This window comes from Sus scrofa, chromosome 12 (assembly GCF_000003025.6).
Source record: "Sus scrofa isolate TJ Tabasco breed Duroc chromosome 12, Sscrofa11.1, whole genome shotgun sequence".
NCBI classification, from domain to species: domain Eukaryota; kingdom Metazoa; phylum Chordata; class Mammalia; order Artiodactyla; family Suidae; genus Sus; species Sus scrofa.
Window position 1 is genome coordinate 5,657,716 of NC_010454.4, and position 19,948 is coordinate 5,677,663.

At 57.7% G+C, this 19,948-nt stretch overlaps 1 protein-coding gene across 1 annotated transcript in view; it reads right to left on the reverse strand.

Moving 5' to 3' along the window:
- ITGB4 (integrin subunit beta 4) overlaps window positions 1-19,948 on the reverse strand; it is a 34,310-nt gene that overhangs the window by 6,424 nt on the left and 7,938 nt on the right. Inside the window, 24 exon segments of the mRNA XM_021066622.1 lie at window positions 870-1,007; window positions 1,133-1,313; window positions 1,642-1,799; window positions 2,596-2,800; window positions 6,637-6,785; window positions 7,785-7,964; window positions 8,061-8,209; window positions 9,589-9,612; window positions 9,739-9,797; window positions 10,110-10,213; window positions 10,465-10,656; window positions 10,838-10,871; window positions 11,572-11,678; window positions 11,784-11,906; window positions 12,480-12,609; window positions 12,767-12,865; window positions 12,985-13,088; window positions 15,092-15,294; window positions 16,440-16,516; window positions 16,687-16,851; window positions 17,198-17,320; window positions 17,610-17,668; window positions 17,671-17,698; window positions 18,227-18,490. Coding sequence (XP_020922281.1) covers window positions 870-1,007; window positions 1,133-1,313; window positions 1,642-1,799; window positions 2,596-2,800; window positions 6,637-6,785; window positions 7,785-7,964; window positions 8,061-8,209; window positions 9,589-9,612; window positions 9,739-9,797; window positions 10,110-10,213; window positions 10,465-10,656; window positions 10,838-10,871; window positions 11,572-11,678; window positions 11,784-11,906; window positions 12,480-12,609; window positions 12,767-12,865; window positions 12,985-13,088; window positions 15,092-15,294; window positions 16,440-16,516; window positions 16,687-16,851; window positions 17,198-17,320; window positions 17,610-17,668; window positions 17,671-17,698; window positions 18,227-18,490 — 3,055 coding nt within the window.

The following is a 19,948-nucleotide window of genomic DNA, read 5'->3' on the forward strand; positions in this document are numbered from 1 at the left end:
AGCCTGGCCCACATGAGGGTCTGCAGGTGGTATTTGGGGGTGGTGAGCTCTCTGTTCCTAGGGCTAACCAAACAGAGGTGAGGATGCAAGGAGGAGGGCCCTGCACCAGGCAAGGGGTGGGGTTGGGTTCCCTCGGCTTGTTTCTCATCCTGACAACGGGCAGGGGCCGTCCCTCCTTCCAGGGCTGGGAAGAAGTAACTGTTCCACCAGGTGCTCTGGCCTAGAGCTGCCAGATAAAATCCTGCATGAAATGCACTAGAAAAACGTTTATCTGAAGTTCAGGGCGTCCTGTGTTTTGTTTTTTGTTTTTTTGCTTTTTAGGGCTTCCCCTGTGGCACATGAAGGTTCCCAGGCTAGGGATCGAATTGGAGCTGCAGCTGCCAGCCTACACCACAGCCTCAGTGACACCAGATCCGAGCCACATCTGTGACCTACACCACGGTTCAGGCAACAGCAGATAACCCACTGAGCAAGGCCAGGGATCGAACCCGAATCCTAATGGATACTACTAGTTGGGTTTGTTATCACTGAGCCACAATGGGGACTCTCGCCTCTGCTTTTATTTGCTGGATCTGTCCACTCTGGCCCTCAGAGAACCGTGTTAGGTTGAGCCACTTTAGTTACCTACATGGCCAGGCACCCCTGGACCTGCCACCCGACTGCACGTGTATAATCTCAGGCCTCCCATTCCCCACCTGCCCCGAGAGCTTCTGGCCTTGGCTTTGGAAGGCAACCCGGCCCAAACCTGACCATGAGCCCAATGATGCCTCAGGCAGCCAGACCTAGGGGCTCATCCACGGACCGGGACGGGGTAGCCTCCCTCCCTCCCACAGCTGCTGTCCCTGGGGGGCAGAAGAAGAGAGCCTTACGGTTGTCCTCGTTGACCAGGCCGTAGCAGACCTCATAGGCTGTGATCTCGCCGTTGGTCTCGGCCGGCTCGGCCCAGCTCAGCTGGGTGACCGTGGAGGAGACGACGTTGAAGGCCAGACGCCCGGGCTCGCTGGGGACTGGGGGGCGGTGCAGGAAGAGAGCTGTCAGCGACGGAGAGGGGACAGAGTTCGGGGAGGGGGCAGGGCCGGGCACACGGGCATCAGGGCAGCTGGGGGTGAGGCGGGATGTGGCAAGACCTCACCTTCCTGGTGGGTGCGACAGGACACCAGGGAACTGTAGGGGCCCTCGCCCTGCGCCCCGTAGGCGCACACCTTCATCTCATAGTCGCAGTACGGGTACAGGTTGGTGAGCTCCACTGAGGGCACTGTGCTGTCGAGGAGGTGGGCTTCGGACTCGGGGTCGCCCTGGATCCAGTACTTTACCTGCTCCCGGGGCGGGGCTGGTCAGTGGCGGACAGCAGGTGCAGAGCCCATTGTCCCTCCACGGACCCCTGCCCTTACTAAGGTCCGCTCTGCACACAGACACGGGGGGGTGAGTGACCTGCCAGCTTCACACTGTGGGGCTGGGCCAGAGCAGAGGTTTCCGGGCTGCTGGGACCACATCCCAGGAACTGGTCTTCCCTCTCCCCTGGGCGTGGACAGAGGTTTCTCCGCCCACTGAGGCCCAGCGTGCCCTCCCTTCTCCCTCCAGGGCCCTCTGGCTCAGGTGACCCACCTCTCCATCCACCACCCTCCCTGGCCCCCACCTTACCCTGTACCCTGTCGGCTTGCCAGGAGGGGGCAGCCAGTTGAAATGGATCTTCCGGGACCCAGCAGCCTTGGCATTGGGGTTCTGTGGGGCACCCAGTTCACCCCGGGGGGGTGGGGGCGATGACAGCGTCTGGTTTACAAAGTTCCGGTCCACTTCATCTGCAGTGGGTCACACCAGGGCAGGGCAGCCAGCTGACACCGCCACCTGCTTTGCGCAGGCAGGAACCCACCCTTGCCACCAGGGGGCGCGAGATGCCCAGTTAAACACCAGCCCTCTTCCCGCCCTCATGGTTCAACTGAGACCTGCCCAGAGGTTGGGGGTGGGGTCTCTGGGGGGCTGGCACCCTACTGGTGAGGCACAGGACATCCTCCCAAACTTAGTGGAGGGCCCAGGAGGGTCTCTGGAGGAATGAGAAGGAAGAGGGAGTTTGTCTGCCCCAGTCCTCCCTTTGGCAGCCAAGGGAATGAATGTCCCCCGTGGGAAGATTTGCTCCTCCAACGGCCCCCCTCTTCCCCCATCTCTGCAAGCCTCCTCTCTGGGGTGGGCTCACAGACTCCATTATACTGGAGGCTAAGGACTCATAAGAACTGTTTGACCCCTTCTGGGAACACCCACATTTTAGGCTGACGTCAAAGAGCTAAGGCCCATGGATGGGATTTACAGCCACCAGCAGGCCAATGGCCACGTGGCCCCAGCCTCTCTGATTGAGAGTAAGGTTGCCAGATAAATGAGGATGCCTAGTTAAATCAGAATTCCGGATAAACAACAAACACTTTTAAAGGATAAGTATATCCCAAATAGTGCCTGGGATATACTCCTACTACACACGGGGACATAATTTATCTGAGAGTCACCTTTACTTGGGCATCCCGCATTTTTACTTGCTAAGACTGTCAGCCTTAGTCAAGAGGCCCCCAGCCCGCCTTGCTTAAGCTGACCCCAGGCTCTGCTTACCTCGGTCCCCAATGATGACAGTGGCCAAGTGGGGCTGGCCCAGGCGGGCCCCGAACTTGGGATTGCTGAGTTGGATGTAGAAGCGGCGGGGCTGGCGGCCTCGCAGGAGGGAGTCCATCTCTTGCAGCTCCAGGAGCTTCACCTGCAGCTCCTTCCAGGTTTCCCCAGGTTGGAACAGCAGTTCACCCTCTGCAGGGATGTAGTCCTGGGAGTGGGAAGGGGTCAAGGTCAGGTCAGGCGTGAGGGATGAGTCAGGGCCACATGTCCCCCCACCCCCACCTCACAGATACTGCAGAGACGCTCACACACAGACTGTCCCACGTGGACACAGAACGGCTCATATTTATACAGCTCCTCTTGTGCATCGAGCAGGTTACAAATACTAGCTTATTTCATCCTCACAGTGGTGTGAGATGTATTATTGTTCCCATTTAACAGGTGAGGAAATTGAGGCACGCAGAGGTGAAGAAACCTACCCGAGTTCATAGAGGCAGTTGTGGTGGAGCTGGGATTTGAACCAAGGCACAGAGAGAGACAGGGATGTCGATATGGAGGGTCCCACATAGGCGGACACTCAGCTGCGGGGGAGTGGAGATTGGCAGGCCCCACCCAGGGAGGGAAGAACTTTTCCCTGCGCTGTGGCTCTGAAGTCCAGGATCCCACCAGCCTCTGGCCCTGCCTCCCAAGTAGGGGGTTTCCATCAGCTCCAGCTTCTTTTTTTTTTTTTCCAATGCCCCCCAGTTTTCCTAAGCATCCAGGGATAAAAGTGTACCTGCGGGGGGCAGAGAACTGCAACACGGGTGCAGGAATCCTTCTCACGACACCACTAGGTGGCGCTGCAAGCCAACATTTAACTCCAGGCACCACTAGCCAAGCCCGCTCGCTGCTCAAGGAGGGACAAGCTCAGAGACTATAAAACCCAGAAGCTGAGATCAGCAACTATAAGAAAAGCGGGAGTTGCCTGCAAGACAACTGACCCGTGGAGGGAGGGGACACTTCGAAAGAGTCAGAGTCACAGAAGACAAAGCCAGGGAATTATTCTGGATTTAGGGAGACTAAAGACAAATGACAACAAAATGCTTTGCTAGACCCTTCCCTGGTTCTGAATTGGGGTAGAGGGGAGCTATAAGGGACATTACTGGGCCATATGGAACATGGGGGGATCTGAACTTGGACTAATTATAAGTTACAAGGACTGTGTGACATTTCTTAAGTTTGGTAATTCTCTTGTAGTTATGTAGCGTGAGCTTGTTCTCAGCAGGTGCCTGCAGAAGGGTTTAGGGTCTGCGTCATGTCTACAACTTACTTGAATAGCTGAGCAAACAAAAGTAGACCGAACATAATTCTCTCTCGCTCGCTACAGTTATATAGAAATACAGATCTATCTGTATGTATATTTGTGCATGTATATATCTATACAGAAAGAGAGAGAATAACTTTTAAAAATGGGTGAATCTGGAGTTCCCACCGTGGCACAAAGGGATCAGTGGTGTCTGGGGAGCACTGGGATGCAGGTTTGATCCCCAGCCCAGCACAGTGGGTTAAGGATACGGTGTTGCCACAGGTGGGGCTTGGGTCACACAGCTGTGGCTCAGATCTGATCCCTGGCCTGGGAACTCCACATGCTGCGGGGCGGCCAAAAAAGAAAAATAAAAAACATGGGTGACTCTAGAAGAATAAAAACCACCCAGGAGTTCTGTGGTGGCTCAGTAGATTAAGAATCCGGCATTGTCTCTGGGGTGGCACAAGTTCGACCCCTGGCCCAGGAACTTCCGTAAGTCATGGGCGTGGCCAAAAACAACCCCAAAACACCGGGTAAAGGGTAAATCGGTGTTCATTTTATTGATCTTCCCATTTTTTTCTGTAAGTTTGAAGTTTTTCAAAACAACAAATTGGAAAATAATAAATATCTTTTTTAAAAAATGGTTCAATACCAAGGCATTTTTATAAAAAGCATAATAGGATAGCCACCTTGTCTATAATATGGCATATTCAATGAATGTCATGATAGACAGTTTCCATCATGGCTCAGTGGAAACGAATCTGACTAGCATCCATGAGGGCGCAGGTTCGATCCCTGGCTTCTCTCAGTGGGTTAAGGATCTGGCATTGCTGTGAGCTGTGGTGTAGGTTGCAGATACGGCTCAGATCCCGTGTTGCTGTGGCTGTGGTGTAGGCCGGCAGCTACAGCTCCGATTCGATCCCTAGCCTAGGAATCTCCATATGCTGTGGGTGTGGCCCTAAAAAGACCAAAAAAAAAAAAAAAAAGAAAAGAAAAGAAAAGAAAAAGTTACAGCATATGAATTCCTCTTTGGAATTTTTATTGGGAGACTGGAGCAGAACTTTTCCTACAGATAGAAAGAGGTAAAGAGGAGGGTATGTGCTGGGACCTTCAGAGCACACACTTGCCCCCATGATTTGCCGAGCAGGCCTGTGGGCTGGTAAGACTACACTGTATTATTACTCTTTTGGCCGCACCCTCGGCATGTGGAAATTGCCAGACCAGGGATCAAACCCAAGCCCCAGCAGTGACAACGCCAAATCCTTGGCCACCAGGTGAACTTCTCGACTGTATTACCTTTTTCCCCCCACGCTCATGGCATATGGAAGTTCCTGGGCCAGGGATGGAACCTGAGCTGCAGCTGCAACCTATGCCAACGGCAATGCCAGATCCTTAACCCACTGTGCTGGACCAGGGGAGGAACTTGCACTGCTATAGAGACAATGCTGGATCTTTAACCTGCTCTGCCACAGTGGCAACTCCCTGTATTTCTTTTTTTCCGTTTTTTTTTTTTTTTTTTTTTGAGGTATAGTCGATTTAGAATGTTGTGCCAATTTCTGCTATACAGCGAAGTATTACTTTTTTTTTTTTTTTTTTTTTTTGCTTTTTTGCTTTTTAGGGCCACACCTGTGGCATATAGAAGTTCCCAGGCTAGGGGTCAAATCAGAGCTATAGCTGCTGGCCTATACCAGAGCCACAACAATGCAGGATCCGAGCTGAGTCTGTGACCTACACTACAGCTTGAGGCAACACTGGATCCTTAACCCACTGAGCGAGGCTGAGGATCGAACCTGTCTCCTTATGGATACTAGTCAGGTTTGTTAACTACTGAGCCACAGGAACTCCAAAAGTATTACTTTTTGAGTGAAGTTTTGATGTAAGTATTTTTAGTTTTAAAATGTTGGTGGAGTTCCCTGGCGGCTCGGTGGATTAAGGACCTGGCATTGTCACTGTTGTGGTGTGGGTTTGATCCTTGGACCTGGAACTTCTGCATGCTGCAGGCGTGGCCAGAGCAAAAACAAAAGTGCTGGTAATAAATTTAGAAAAACCAACCAACCTGTAAGCCAAACCAAGTGTGTCTACCACCTGGATTTGGCTGCTCCCTGAGACCGGGGTCCAGTGACAAGGGGGTCACCAGCCCACTATGTGGCCCTCTCTGCCCTGAAGGGCTGCTCCTGTGGTATAGCCCAAGGGAGGGCCTGCTAGCAAACAATGACAGTCCTTGGGGGGTCTGCTTGGGGACATGGGAGTTCCCGTCATGGCTCAACAGGTTAAGAACCTGACAAGTATCCACGAGGACTCGGGTTTGATCCCTGGCCGCCCTCAGTGGCTTAAGGATCTGGTGTTACTGCAAGCTGCGTGGGTTGCAGATGTGGCTCAGATCTGGTTTGCTGTGGCTGTGGTGTAGGCTGGCCACTGTAGCTCCTATTTGAACCCTAGTCTGGGAACGTCCATGTGCCTCGGGTGCCGCCCTAAAAAGAAAAAAGAGTCCCTGAACTGAAGCAGATGAAGAGGCTGGCTGTCCTGCCGGATTTTGGGATCTTGGAAGGGGATACAGATGGTTTGGACACAATGGGGCCTCAGCCAGGGCCTCGTGCCCCTGGGGTAGGACACCCTGCTGCAGGGTGGCAGGAGCAGGTGGACCTGTTCTTGGGAGGCCAGTCAGGGGCACCATCTGCAGCCAGGGACTCAGGCAGCTGCCCTGCCCTTCTCCCGCTGGGTCCCTGGGATGTGCCCTTGACCCTGTGGTGGAGACTCACCCGGCTGCCATGTGCTGTGTTGTCCTGTGTGCGGTAGGAGACCTGGGACCTGCCGTTGTCCAGGACACGCCGGACGACGGGGATGCGGGCCACGTGCTCCCCGCTGCTGACAAAGTACTCGGGCTGCTCAAAGGACACGATCCCGCTGGCTGCAAGGGGGCGGGCGCCGGTCAGGGGGTCCCGGGCCAGTCCCTTCTCCACTCCTGCCCGGCCCAGCCCAGCCTCCCTGTCCCTGGGGAGGGCGGAGGAGGGGGATGGAAAAGTCTTCCAGAAAACACTGAGGGGCCAAAACAGTGTCCAGCTGACATCCTGGAAGGGTCAGGGCAGAGAAGGGAGGCCCGGAGCGGGGCAAGACCAGAGAGGAGCTGGGGCAGAGCAGGGCTAAGCCCCTAAGCAGGGACCAGCATGGGCCCCCTCTGGACGCAGGAAAGACATTATCCACCAGTCCAGGTTCCCCGAGGAGCTAGCCAGGGGGGCAAAGCCAGGGGCAGTGTCTGATGCCTTACCCACCCCTCCAGGTAGGATGGGCGGACAAGCCCCCAGTTCCCTTCCCGCTTTGATGTCCTGGCATCCAAGGGAAGCCCGTTGTCTAAGTTCGAAGGCCACATGGAGTTCCCACTGTGGCTCGGCAGGTTAAGAACCCATCTAGTATCCATGCAGATGCAGGTTTGATCCCTGGCCTCGCTCAGTCGGTTAAGGATCTGGTGTTGCCATGAGCTGTGGTGTAGGTCACAGATGCGGCTCAGATCCCGCATGGCTGTGGCTGTGGCTGTGGTGTAGGCCGGCAGCTACAGCTCTGATTCGACCCCTAGCCTGGGACCTTCCATGTGCCACGGGAGCGGCCCTAAAAAGACACACACACACAAAGGCCCCAGGCAGAGAAGACCTTGGGGAGGGATGCAGGCTGGTTCCAGGGATGCGGCACCCCCAGTGGTTGTGAGACAAGTTCCCTCACTGAGTGCTTATTACCAGGCACACACCCTCCCAGAGCCTGATACCCATTTTACAGATGGAGAAACAGAGGCTCAGAGGTCAAGTCACCTGCCTGGGCCACGCGGCCAGGCCTCACTTCCACTTGGATGTAAGGATGAACCAGGGGCCCTGGAGCCCCCTTGTGCCCCCCGCCCTGCTCCCCTCCCCCGACGGACCTTGCTCCTTGATGATCGTGATGTTTACCAGGCGGCGGCCGAGGGTGGCAGTGCCCACGGGCACATCGATGGCCTCCACCAGCAGCTGCTTCTCATCGTCGTCCTCAGGCCGGATGAAGAGAGGCACCCGCACATCCACCAGCTCCACGCCTTCCTGGAACTCCACCATGCCCCGGGCATCTGGGAAGGGGATGGGGAGTGGTCGGTGGGGGTGGTCAGGGGGCCGCACGGGGGCAGGAGGTGAGAGGGAGCCGTGCGGGGCAGAAGCCCACCTACCCTGGTCTGCCGTGAGGGTGTAGTAGCCGCGGGCCACCTTGAGGTCGTGGAAGGCCCCCTGCTCCACGTGCTTCTCCGTCAGCTTCAGCAGGGCCTGCTTGGCCGAGCGGGGCGCCATCAGCACCGTGTCCACAATGGTGTGGTCCTGCCTGGGAGTCGGGTGGGGAGGTGGCAGAGTGGCTGGGAGGCTGGCACGTGTCCCTGCTCGCCCCTCCCGCCTGTCCTCTCTCCGGCAGGGGGACAAGAGTCCGGGCAGCAAAAAGCGGTCTTCAGAGCCAGACAGTCCCAGAGGCCCCACGCTGCCCTCACCCCCTCACCCCGCAGTCTCAGTGGTCCCAGCTGCTGCACCAAGACGGGCTGGTGATGCAGGAGTAGAGGCGGGACAGCAAAGATGTTAAGAACTTCCTGGGTTCGAATCCTGGCTCTATATCTTAATCGCTGGGTGACCTTGGGCAAGTCACTTAACCTCTCTGATGCTCGGTTTCCTCGACTATGAAATGGGAGCAGCAATGGTACCTACCTCAGTGGGTTGCTAAGAGGTTGAATAAGACCACCACACACATGAGGCCCTTAGAACAAGGGCTGGTCTAAAAGTGCTGGTCTAGGAGTTCCTGTCACGGCTCAGTGGTTAAGGAACCCAACTAGGAACCATGAGGTTGCAGGTTCGATCCCTGGCCTTGCTCAGTGGGTTAAAGATCTGGTGTTGTCGTGAGCTGTGGTGTAGATCACAGACGCAGCTTGGATCCAGCATTGCTATGGCTGTGGTGTAGGCCGGCGGCTACAGCTCTGATTAGACCCCCAGCCTGGGAACCTCCATATGCTGCAGGAGCGGCCCTAGAAAAGACAGAAAGACAAAAATAAAAACATAAATAAAAAATAAAAGTGCTGGTCTAAGTGGTTCTTGATGGTGCTGTGCTCAGTGAGAGCTGCCGTCTATCACTGTGAGCCCCGCACTCTCTGCATGGAGCCCTCGCCCCTACGCTCCCCCTGAGGGGCCAGGACTCAGGGCAGGAACTGGGAAAGAGGTGTGCGACCCGCTAGACCATCTTCCTGGCACCCAGCTGTGCCTCCAGGATCGAGGCCTCTGGCCTCGGAGGAGGACTGGAGCTGGGCACGGGCTACCCCTGGCCCTGGGCGAGGGGCTGCAGCTCCGTCCCCCGTGGTTCGCCTGTTCTAGCTCAGGGGCTGGCTCTTGGTGAGGGCTTAGGGCTTAGTGTTGGTATTTGTTCAGTGAAGGTCCTACCCCAGGACAGACACAAACAGCCCTTCTTTCTAATGGGATGGGGGATGAGGGTGGGGGTGGGGGTGGGATGAGGATGGGTGGGGGTGAGGGTGGGGGTGGGGGTGGGGGATGAGGATGGGGGTGGGGGTGGGGGTCGGGTGAGGGTGGGGGTGGGGGTGGGGGTCGGGTGAGGGTGGGGGTGGGGGTGGGGATGAGAGTGGGGTGGGGTGGGGGTGGGGGTGGGGCAGCGAGGGCGGGGCAGGTGCTTGGGGCTGGGACTACCCTACCCATGTGTCTTCAACTCACTTTTTCCCAGCGTTGGGCTGCTGCCTGTGGGAAACAAAGTGGGGACCATGAGCCAGATGGCCCCTGGGGTGGAGGCACCACCAGCTCCGGGAAAATCCCCTGGAGTCTGTGGGCAGCTCCCCCGCCCAACCGAGGGCACCCGGGACCCACCGGAACTTGGTCTGCTGGACCTGGTGCGCGCCTGCGATTTGTCTGTACACCTCGTTCAGCTGCCAGGCAGAAGAGGGCTGTGAGCCCCGGGGCCCGGGGAGCCTCTCCACCCAGAGCCATCCACCCCCGAGGACCCCTCAGGTTGGTGGGGGGCTGTGGCCAGGAGCACACACACCGCCTTTGCCCTTCTGGAAGCTTCCACTGGGAACAGATCCCAGAGTGGCCCCAGGCCAGGCGCATGTCCAAGGAAGCCCCCCTTTCCTGCCCGGAAAATCCAGGTTCCAGGGCTGCTTCCCTTTGCTCTCCCACCACCCGGCTCACACCCAGCCCAGAGATGCCAGCTGCCCGGGATCAGCTTCTTCGGTGCTTACGTTCTCCTCCACCTCCTGGCGCAGCTGGTCGCACTCTCGGGTGTCAGGCTTCAGCAGGTTCTCGGTGCAAAGGCGGGCAAGGCGCAGGGACAGCCCGTAGGGCACTAGGGTGGGCGGGGGGGGCTGTCAGCTCCCAGTACATTGGGCCTCGCAGAAGCTCCCCCAGGAGCCATGCTCAGACGAGGGGACCCCTGAGGCCGGAGCACCATCAGGAAAGGTAGAAGGTGGCCAGGCCTATGCCTGAGCCCAGACCCGAGAGAACAGGTCTGTGAGCCCAGACCCAGGATCCACAGTGAACATGTCCCAGACGCTAAAGGCAGCGCCGAGAGCCGTGGTGCCCAGTCCCAGCCCTCACCCAGCTCCGTGGGGTTGATGCCGGCGGCGTGCGAGGCAAAGCCAGGCCGCTGCACGTTGTTGGTGATCTTCCAGCGGACCGTGTCCCGCCCTTTGAGGTTCCCGCTGCGCAGCATGGGCGTGTCCAGGTGGTCCGATGCCATCAGGTTCTCCCGCAGCATGTAGTGGTCTTCCTTGAAGCCCACCATGTGACCTGCGGGACAGGGTGCTCGGTGTGGAGGGGCCCCTCCCTAGATCCGCCCTGCCACTCCCCTGCAGGTGGGACCCCAGGGCCTCCCGCCCCTGTCCAGCCTTGGCCCCCCTTCCCCTCCACCCCAGCTGGAGGGAAGAGCGGTCAGCCCCACCCCCCACCCCCTGCCGATGTCAGGCCGCACCTCGGTTGCAGCAAGGGAGTAGTGCCAGGCAGGCCTAGAAGACAAGGTGGTGGGGATGAGGGCCGGGCCAGCTGCCCCAGCCCAGGTCAGCCCCACCAGCCACGCCTCCCACCCACACCAATGGCCCAGGCGCAGGGATCGAGCGGTGGGGCACACAGGGTGAGGGGGGGCAGAGGCCTTCCAAAAGTTTGTGCCCTGGGTCCCTGGTCCTGCCGTATACTCTGTAAAGGTTCTGTGACCAAACCTATTTGGGAAGCACTGAATTCATTCCATAGAGTTTCACTATGCCTACAGCTAGATCAAAGGCTCTGAGAAGTCCTGCAGAGGAGAATCCATTTTCTCAAACGTATTTGATGACCCAGCTCCTTTTCTCTGTATCACACACGAATATCCCACAACACTGGGGGTTACTGCCGAATGTTGCCCCTGCCCCCTACAATTCTGTATCCCAGGCCGTGCCATCCTCCGTGCCCTCCTGTCCCCTGTCCCTCTTGCTGTCCTCCCCAGCAAGACTGTCAGCTCCTGATGGGCAGGGCCCCTCCTTCCCTGTCGACTCTCATGTCCCTTTGCACCCTGGTGGCGGACCCCAGGTGGGGCTCCCAGGCATCCGGTCACGGAGGGTTTCCCGAGGTCGGGAGGCCACTAGAGCTGGGCTGGGTGGAGCATGTGGGTTCACCGGGCCTCTGCCACCTATAAGGACCTGCTGGGGGGTGGGGACCTGGGGGAGCCCTCACCTTGCAGCAGGCACAGTACTTCCAGCAGAGCAGCAGCAACAGGGCCGGGAACAGCAGGAGGAAGATGAGCAGGGGGATGAGCCACCAGAAGGTGCCGGGAGGGCACTCTGGGGGGGCGGGGGAAGAGGAAGGAGTCGGTGCCATGTCTCTGCCCCCCACCCCCTGGGGCTCCGACAGGCCGCCCACCTCCCCCAGCCGGCCTGCCAGCTCACCCTTCCTCCTCTGCACCAGGACGGTGCTGTTGGGCCCGGGGGCGCCATCACCCTCGACGGTGTAACTGTAGGTACAGTCGTCGTCCTCGTCCCGGAAGGAGCAGTACTCCACCACCTCCTCCGCTGCACCCGCAGACGGTCAGCAGGGCACCCAAGCCCCCCGGGGCCACCTCGGGGCCTGGTGAGGCGTCCACTCCTCACCACAGCCCTACTCTGGGCCCCAGCCACCCCCCCATCACCTCCTGGAGGAAGACAATGCAAGCTCCCGGCAAACTGTGCTTAGGGATGGGGCGAGGCGGGGCCCCCGCCCCAGAGTGTCAAAGGCTGCAAATCTGTGCCTGTCCTGGGCATCACTCAGGAGCTGGGCTTCTAGAACGTTTTACTGACCCAGAGGAGAGGAGGCTGAGTGCCTCCATGGTCCAAGTACATGTCTTTGCTGTGTTCGTGGCCCTGCCCAGCTCTCTGCCCCCTGCCTAAGCCAGATGTCCCCTTCCGCAGGTCTGGGAGCCTGGCCGGACTGTGTGCCCCCTGCCTGGGCCCGGGTGCTTATCTGGATGCTGCGACCACCCCCAGGTCTGGGGGCCCTCTTCCCGGGCCGCTTCCCTTCAATCTGAATTGTGAGCCCATTGGCCAGATGAGTGACACCCCCTCCCCCGCCAGACGCCCCCTGCCTAGCCCTCTTTCTCTGCCTCATACCTTTCTTAAGCTCATCTACCATCTTGACCTTGAAACTGCACTCCTTGCACGTGTGCCCTTTCTTCTCTCCGGTGCCCCATGCCTGGCACTGCACGCAGGAGCGCAGGTCCTCACAGAGGCCCAGGCGGATCTGGGTGGGCGAGGAGGGACAGAGAGGCACTGTGCTGGGTGGCCCCCGCCAGGCCCACTCCTGCAAACTCATACCCTTGGCCACCTCCTATGCCCTCCCGTCCGTCCTGCCCCGCACCTCGGGTCCCCATGCCCACACCCGGGGAATCCGGCCTCACCGCTGAGTGGTTGATCTCGCAGACAGTGTCCGTGTACAAGGACTGTTGGTTGCAGTGGCAGCGGCCACACTCACAGTTGCCACGCCCATTACAGACGCCCTGAGATGAGAGGAGGCACCAGTGAGCCAGCTGTGCCTCCATCCCTGCCCAAGAGGGAGGGTGGTCCTGATCGGGTCGCTTCCACCGCCCTGCCCTGCCTGCCTCATGCCCAGGCCTACCCCATTGCTGTCGATGCAGGTGGCATTGCTGAGAGGACAGTCACAGCTCAAGCCTGTCCAGCCCGGCTCACACACACACTGGCCCATGGAGCAGCGTCCCCGGTCTGCAAAGAAGGGGAGGGGAGGGGAGGGGAGAGGGGAGCCATATTTGCACCTGCAGTCCAGGCTGCCCACCTGCTGGGAAGGGCCTGCAGGAGCTGCCTTGGGAGCTAGGATGTCTCCAGCTGGGGCGCAGAGCCACCTCTACCTGGTTCCCTTGGAACCTCCTTCTCACCATCTGCTCCATTCTGCCCTTCTCCCTTCTGCTCTGCAGCCAGAGCAGTCACCCCCCAAACACACATCCAATCATTGGCTCCCTGTTTGAAACCCTTGAATGAGTTCTGGCCAATGCAATAAGGTAAGAAAAAGAAATAAAAGCTGGAGTTCCCGTCGTGGCGCAGTGGTTAACGAATCCGACTAGGAACCATGAGGTTGCGGGTTCGGTCCCTGCCCTTGCTCAGTGGGTTAACGATCCGGCATTGCCGTGAGCTGTGGTGTAGGTTGCAGACGCGACTCGGATCCCGCGTTGCTGTGGCTCTGGCGTAGGCCGGTGGCTACAGCTCCGATTCAACCCCTAGCCTGGGAACCTCCATATGCCGCGGGAGCGGCCCAAGAAATAGCAACAACAACAACAACAACAACAAAACAACAACAAAAAAGACAAAAAGACAAAAAAAAAAAAAAAAGAAAGAAATAAAAGCTAAGTATTGGAAAGTAAGACTATTATTGGTCATTAGTTGCAAGTATCAGAAACGTGTTGGAGTTCCCATGTGGCTCAGCAGAAACGAATCTGACTAGCATCCATGAGGATACAGGTTCGATCCCTGGCCCCGCTCAGTGGGTTAAAGCTCTGGCGTTGCTGGGAGCTGTGGTGTAGGTCACAGACAAGGCTGAGAATCATCATCGCAGGGCACCCAAGCCCCCCGTGGCTGTGGTGTAGGCTGGCACCTGCAGCTCCAATTCGACCCCTAACCTGGGAACCTCCATATGCTGTGGGTGCGGCCCTAAAAAGACAAAAAACAAAAATGAGAAACAAACAAAAAAAGGAAACATGGGAGTTCTATGATGTTGCAGCAGAAACGAATCTGACTAGGAACCGTGAGGTTGCGGGTTTGATCCCTGGCCTTGCTCAGTGGGTTAAGGATCCAGCGTTGTTGTGGCTGTGATGTAGGCTGGCAGCTACAGGTCCAATTTGACCCCTAGCCTGGGAAACTCCATACGCCACAGGTGTGGCCCTAAAAAAACAAAAGACAAAAAAAAAAAAAAAAAGTATTTGATGAGTGGATTTTCATTCATTCTCCTCCATTCACCCAGTTTTTCACTGTGGCCTCTGTCTGAGTTCTGTACCCCTGCTCTGGAAGCCCTGGCTGGCCCATGTGCCCATGGCCTGGGCCCACATTGTGGGGCTACAAAGCAAGCATCTCTCCAGGCTGCACCTGCCAGAAATGTAGCATCTTAATTTTTTTTCTTTTTTTGGGGGGGCTGATATATGGATGTTCCTGGACTAGGGGTTGAATCAGAGCTGCAGCTGCTGGCCTACACCACAGCCACAGCAATGCCAGATCTGAGCTGCATCTGTGACCTACACTGCACTCGTGGCAATGCCAGATCCCTAACCGAGAGAAGCCAGGGATTGAACCCGCAACCTCGTGGTTACTAGTTGGGTTCTTAACCACTGAACCGCAGCGGGAACTCCAATGTAGCATCTTCTGAGAGAAGAAAGATTGCCATGCCATATAGCATCTGTCACTGAGGGGTAAGCTGGGTGGTACCCACCCTAGTGAGATGGGAGAGCAGAGAAGGGGGGTGGGCACAGATTGGAGGACCTCAGGGGAGTGCTGTGGCAGCAGGGGCCTTGGAGATCAAGTTTGTAGAGGAGGCAAGAAGTCAAGGTTGGGGCTGGACTTGGGGGAGGCGCTCAGGGAAGGTGGAGGGCCGGTCCTGAACGTGGGGCTTCTGACTTGGGGCGTGGCTCTCCCCACCTGGGGTCTGATGGGAAAGCCAGTGGTTGGGGCAGGGGCTGGGCTCCCAGGCCACCCCAACTGCCCTGCACCGCCCAGCAGCTCACCATTGCAGAGGAAGCCGGAGGTGCGGGGACACTGGAAGTTGTCGTATTCGCAGAACTGGCCCTCGTAGCGGCCCTCGCCGTAGCACACGCAGTGCCCACACTGGCACTCGCCCCGCCCGGAACACGGCTTGTCCTCGCCCTCCCGCAGGCAAGGCTCCAGGTCGCTCAGGGAGCCCGTGCGGCAGTTACAGGTTTTGCCGCTCCTGCAGGGAGAGCTGGTTACTTCCCCAGAGCAGCCCAGCAGGAGGGCCGGGGCTCTCACTAGCCCATTTTACAGATGAGGAAATGGAGGCTCTGGGTGGGCTCTGGAGGGTCCGAGTCACGCAGACAGCCGGTGGCCAAGCGGAGCCTCAAACCTTGTCCCCTGAGACCCTCCCAGGGTCCGTCCCTCAAGTCATGACAGCCTTGCTCGATGTCTTGGAGCTTTAAAAGCCTTTACTCTCACTCCCATTCGCTCACGACTCACTTCGGATCAGGCAACACATGCCCACGGCTCAGACACGAAGGATTCCAAAGGGAGGGCGAGCAAGCGAAGCCTCTGTCCCGAGCCTGTCCCCTGACACCCTGATGACTGCCACCCTGAGTCTTACACGTCTTTCCAGAAATCCTCCCTATCTGTGTGTTTCTTTTTTTTTTTTTTTTTTGGCGTTTTTAGGGCCACACTTGTGGCATATGGAGGTTCTCAGGCTAGGGGTCGAATCGGAGCTATAGCTGTCGGCCTACACCACAGCCACAGCAACATGGGATCCAAGCTGTGTCTGCGACCTGCACCACAGCTCATGGCAACGCCAGATCCTTAACCCACCCAGCGAAGCCAGGGATTGAACCCCTCATGGTTCCTAGTCGGATTCATTTCCACTGCACCATGACGGGAACTCCCTGTATTTCATTTTTTTTTAATTAAAAAAATTTTTTTTGACTTTTTTTTTTTTTAAAGTGCCACATCCACAGCAAATGAAAGTTGCCAGGCTAGGGGTTGAGTTGGAGCTTCAACTGCCAGCCTACACCACAGCCACAGCAACACAGGATCTGAGCCTTGTCTGCCAACTATACCACAGCTCACGGCAATGCTGGATCGTTAACCCACAGAGAAAGGCCAGGGACTGAACCAGCGTCCTTGTGGATACTGGTCGGATTCATTACCGCTGAGCCACAGGGGAGCTCCCTCTGTGCATTTCAAAGTGCTTTGGACAGGATCTACCTGCCCACTGGACATGCTCCTTTTCTAGCCCTTTCTATGACGGCTGCCACCCCACCCTCAGCCGGCCCACCCAGTGTGTCCAGCATCAGAGCCCTTCCCTGGGAGCTGCTGGCATGCTGGGTGCCAGCCTCGCCCCCGCACACTCACCAGCCCTCGCTGCACACACAGTGTCCGCACATGAAATCCCCGTGGAAGCTGCAGCGAGGTGACTGCTCCTCTTTTTGCTGGAACGAAATTGTGGGTGGGGTGTGGGGGAGGGGTGAGCGACGCTGCACGTTCCTGCAGCCTCTGGCCCTCAGGGCTCCCCAAAAGGGAGATGGGGCCACAGGAGGCTCTGCTTCGTCACTCCAAGCTCGGCCTCGGCCTCCCTCCCCAGGGAGGGCCCGCATCGTACCAGCTCACAGGAACACACGTCACAGATAATGTCCACATCCATCCTGAGGCCATCGGAGAAGGAGGGCTTCAGATGGATGTTGCCCTTCTGGTCCGCTTCTGGCAGCTGGCACACGTGAGTCCCGTCCAGGTCCTCGATGGCCCGCAGCTGCACTTGGTACGTGCCCTGCCGGGGCCCCACTGTCAGCCAAGGCAGGTCCAGTCCGGCCGGATGACTGGTGGGCAGGCTTCAGGGAAGTGCCTGGCCCCTGACACCCGGCTCCCTGCCCGCCCTTCCTCAGGGCTGCAGACTTGCTGGTCCAGCCACAGGCACGACAATGACCGCGCTGTCACCAGGACCGCCTTCGGCCCATTCGCGCATCTGAGCCACCCTGCTCCCTGCGCTGAGGCATCTCCAGTGAGCACCCATGGGCTGACCCGGGGCGTTGCCGCCAGATTGGTCCACCTCGGAGGAGGCCCCCAGGGGGCTCGTCCCACCCCCCCACCGCCCACGGGTCCCCAGGGAGGCGTACCACTTCCCCCCGCCGGATGTGGAAGGACCCCGTGTCGGTCTTTAGGAATATCTTGGAGGTGACCTCGGTCCTCAGGCCTCGGGGGCTTTCCAGAGCCCGGATGTCCAGGTTGGAGCGGATACGCTGAAAGAGGCCAGGCCGTCACTGGCCCTGGGGGAGCCCTGGGGGAGCCCTGGGGGAGCCCGGGCTTCCTCACCCTGGCCTGGCCTGGCTGCCCTCCCACCTGCGTGGAGGTCCCAGCGTGGTGGGGTCAAGGGAGCAGAGCCGGGGGCAGGAGCCTGAGGCCGGGGCCAGGCGCAGGGGGGCTCCCTAGGGACCCCGGGCGACCCTCCCTCCTGTTTCTCGGGCCCCCACCCCTCGGCTTTCTCCCCAGCCCCAGCCCAGAAGGTGCGGAGCCCGCACTGCCCCTCACGTCAAAGGCCTCCCGCAGCAGATCCAGGATGTTGGACGAGTCCTCCTGCAGCACCCCAGCGAAGAGACCGGGAAATACGAGGACAGCTTCTGCAGGAGAGGACGTGGGGCTCAGGCTCTGACAAGCATCCTCTCTCGGAATCCAGGCAACAGCTCTGGGGTTCACCCACTTTTTTCTTTTATTTATTTTTTGTCTTTTTAGCCCCCCCCCCCGTGGCATATGGAGGTTCCTAGGCTAGGGGTCGAATCAGAGCTGTAACTACCAGCCTACACCACAGCCACAGCAGCAGGGGATCTGAGCCACATCTGTAACCTACCCCACAGCTCACGGCAACGCCAAAGCCTTAACCGACTGAGTGAGGCCAGGGATCAAACCCGCATCCTCATGGATACTAGTCGGGTTCGTGACCTGCTGAGCCACAACAGGAACTCCTGGGGTTCACCCACTTTGCAGATGGGGAAGCTAAGGCCTGACTGTGCATTCTTGGGCCTGTGCTTTTAGCCTCCACTTGCTTGGGAGTGGCGTTGGCCTCCCCTTCCCACCAGGGCCCATCCTAAGTTTTGGGGGGTGTCTGAGAAATTCCCCAGCGCCCCCCGCCCCCCCACCCCATGCGGCACCTCGTAGTAGCTGTAGGAGTAGTTGGTGACGGCGAAGATGGGGATGATGTTGTGTCGGCCGAGCAGGCGCACCAGGGTGGGTACCGACGGGTAGTCCTGCGCCTTGTACTGGGTATAGGTGCCCGTGGCGTCCAGGTGGCACTCCTCGTCGTTGCGCTTCATGATGCCGGCCAGCACGTTGGCACCGTCGGCCTCGTAGTGGAAGGCTGACTCGGTGGAGAACACGAGCAAGTGGGTGCTGTCAGGGCGCCAGCCGATGTCCCTCTGGGGGGAGCAAGGAGGGGGTGCCAGTCCAGCAGGCTGCCTGCCGCGACCTTCACCGCAGGGTCGTGCACAGGCCCAGCAAGAGCAGGGGCTGTGCCCACAGCAGCACTGAGCAAGATCTGAAGCAGGTTTAGCCAGCTGTCCCCATAACGTCTTAACCGCTCTGCCAGGCTATCTCGACTGCATAGAAGAAGGTACACCATGCCACCTTCAATGAAAGAGGCGGTTTAAAATAGGTACAGCAGGAGTTCCCCTTGCGGCTCAGTGGGTTCAGAACCCAACCCTGTCTCTCTGAGGATATGGGTTGGATCCCTGGCCTCACTCAGTGGGTTAAGGATTCGGCATTGTCGTGAGTTGTGGGGTAGGTCGCAGATGTGCCTCGGATCTGGTGTGGCTGTGACTGTGGTGTAGGCTGGCAGCTGCAGGTCCGATTTGACCCCTAGCCTGGGAACCTCCATATGCTTCAGATGCAGCTGTAAAAAGAAAAAAAAAAAAAAATAGGTACAGCTATGTGTGGTAATTTGTTAGAGAAATTGGTGGTGAAAACCATGTATTACAAGAGAAAATGTTTATGATAGTGCTAAGTAAAAAAGAAAAGCCGGGAGTTCCCGTTGTGGCACAGTGGTTAACGAATCCAACTAGGAACCATGAGGTTGCGGGTTCGGTCCCTGCCCTTGCTCAGTGGGTTAAGGATCCGGCATTGCTGTGAGCTGTGGTGTAGGTCACAGACGCGGCTCGGATCCTGCATTGCTGTGGCTCTGGCATAGGCTGGGAGCTACAGCTCCGATTCGACCCCTAGCCTGGGAACCTCCATATGCTGCAGAAGTGGCCCAAGAATAGCAAAAAGACAAAAAAAAAAAAAAAAAAAAAAAAAAAAAAAAAAAAAGAAAAGCCGGTTTCAAAAAAAAAAAAAAAAGGCCTCATAACCATACACACACTGATTCCAACCACATAAAATAAAAGGGAACAAAATATGCCTGCGAGATATCAAGTGACTGGCTGGCTGATGCTGGTGAAATTATGGGCAATTTCCACTCTTTGTTTTGCAAATTGTCTGTAATATGGATACATTATTTTCAAAATGAGAAAACTGATATGCCCATAAAAAGAAGGACCCTCTTGCAGCACAGCTGGAGCCTGGCATTAGCAGGGAGATTGGATAGGACGCTGGCCTCAGGGCACTAAGGATTCCAGAACTCTTGACAGTTCCTGTTGCAGCTCAACAGGTTAAGATTCCGGAACCCCAAGGCTCAGGTCTGCCTCGCTGGTCAATGCAAAACCAGGCCGCGACAGCTCAGGCCCAGAGACCTCTAAACTTGGATTGTTTTTTGGGCTGCACCCGGGGCACATGGAGGTTCCTAGGGTAGGGGTCAATTCGGAGCTATGGCTGCTGGCCTACGCCATAGCAATGGGGGATCCAAGCCACATCGGCAACCTACACCACAGGTCATGGCCACA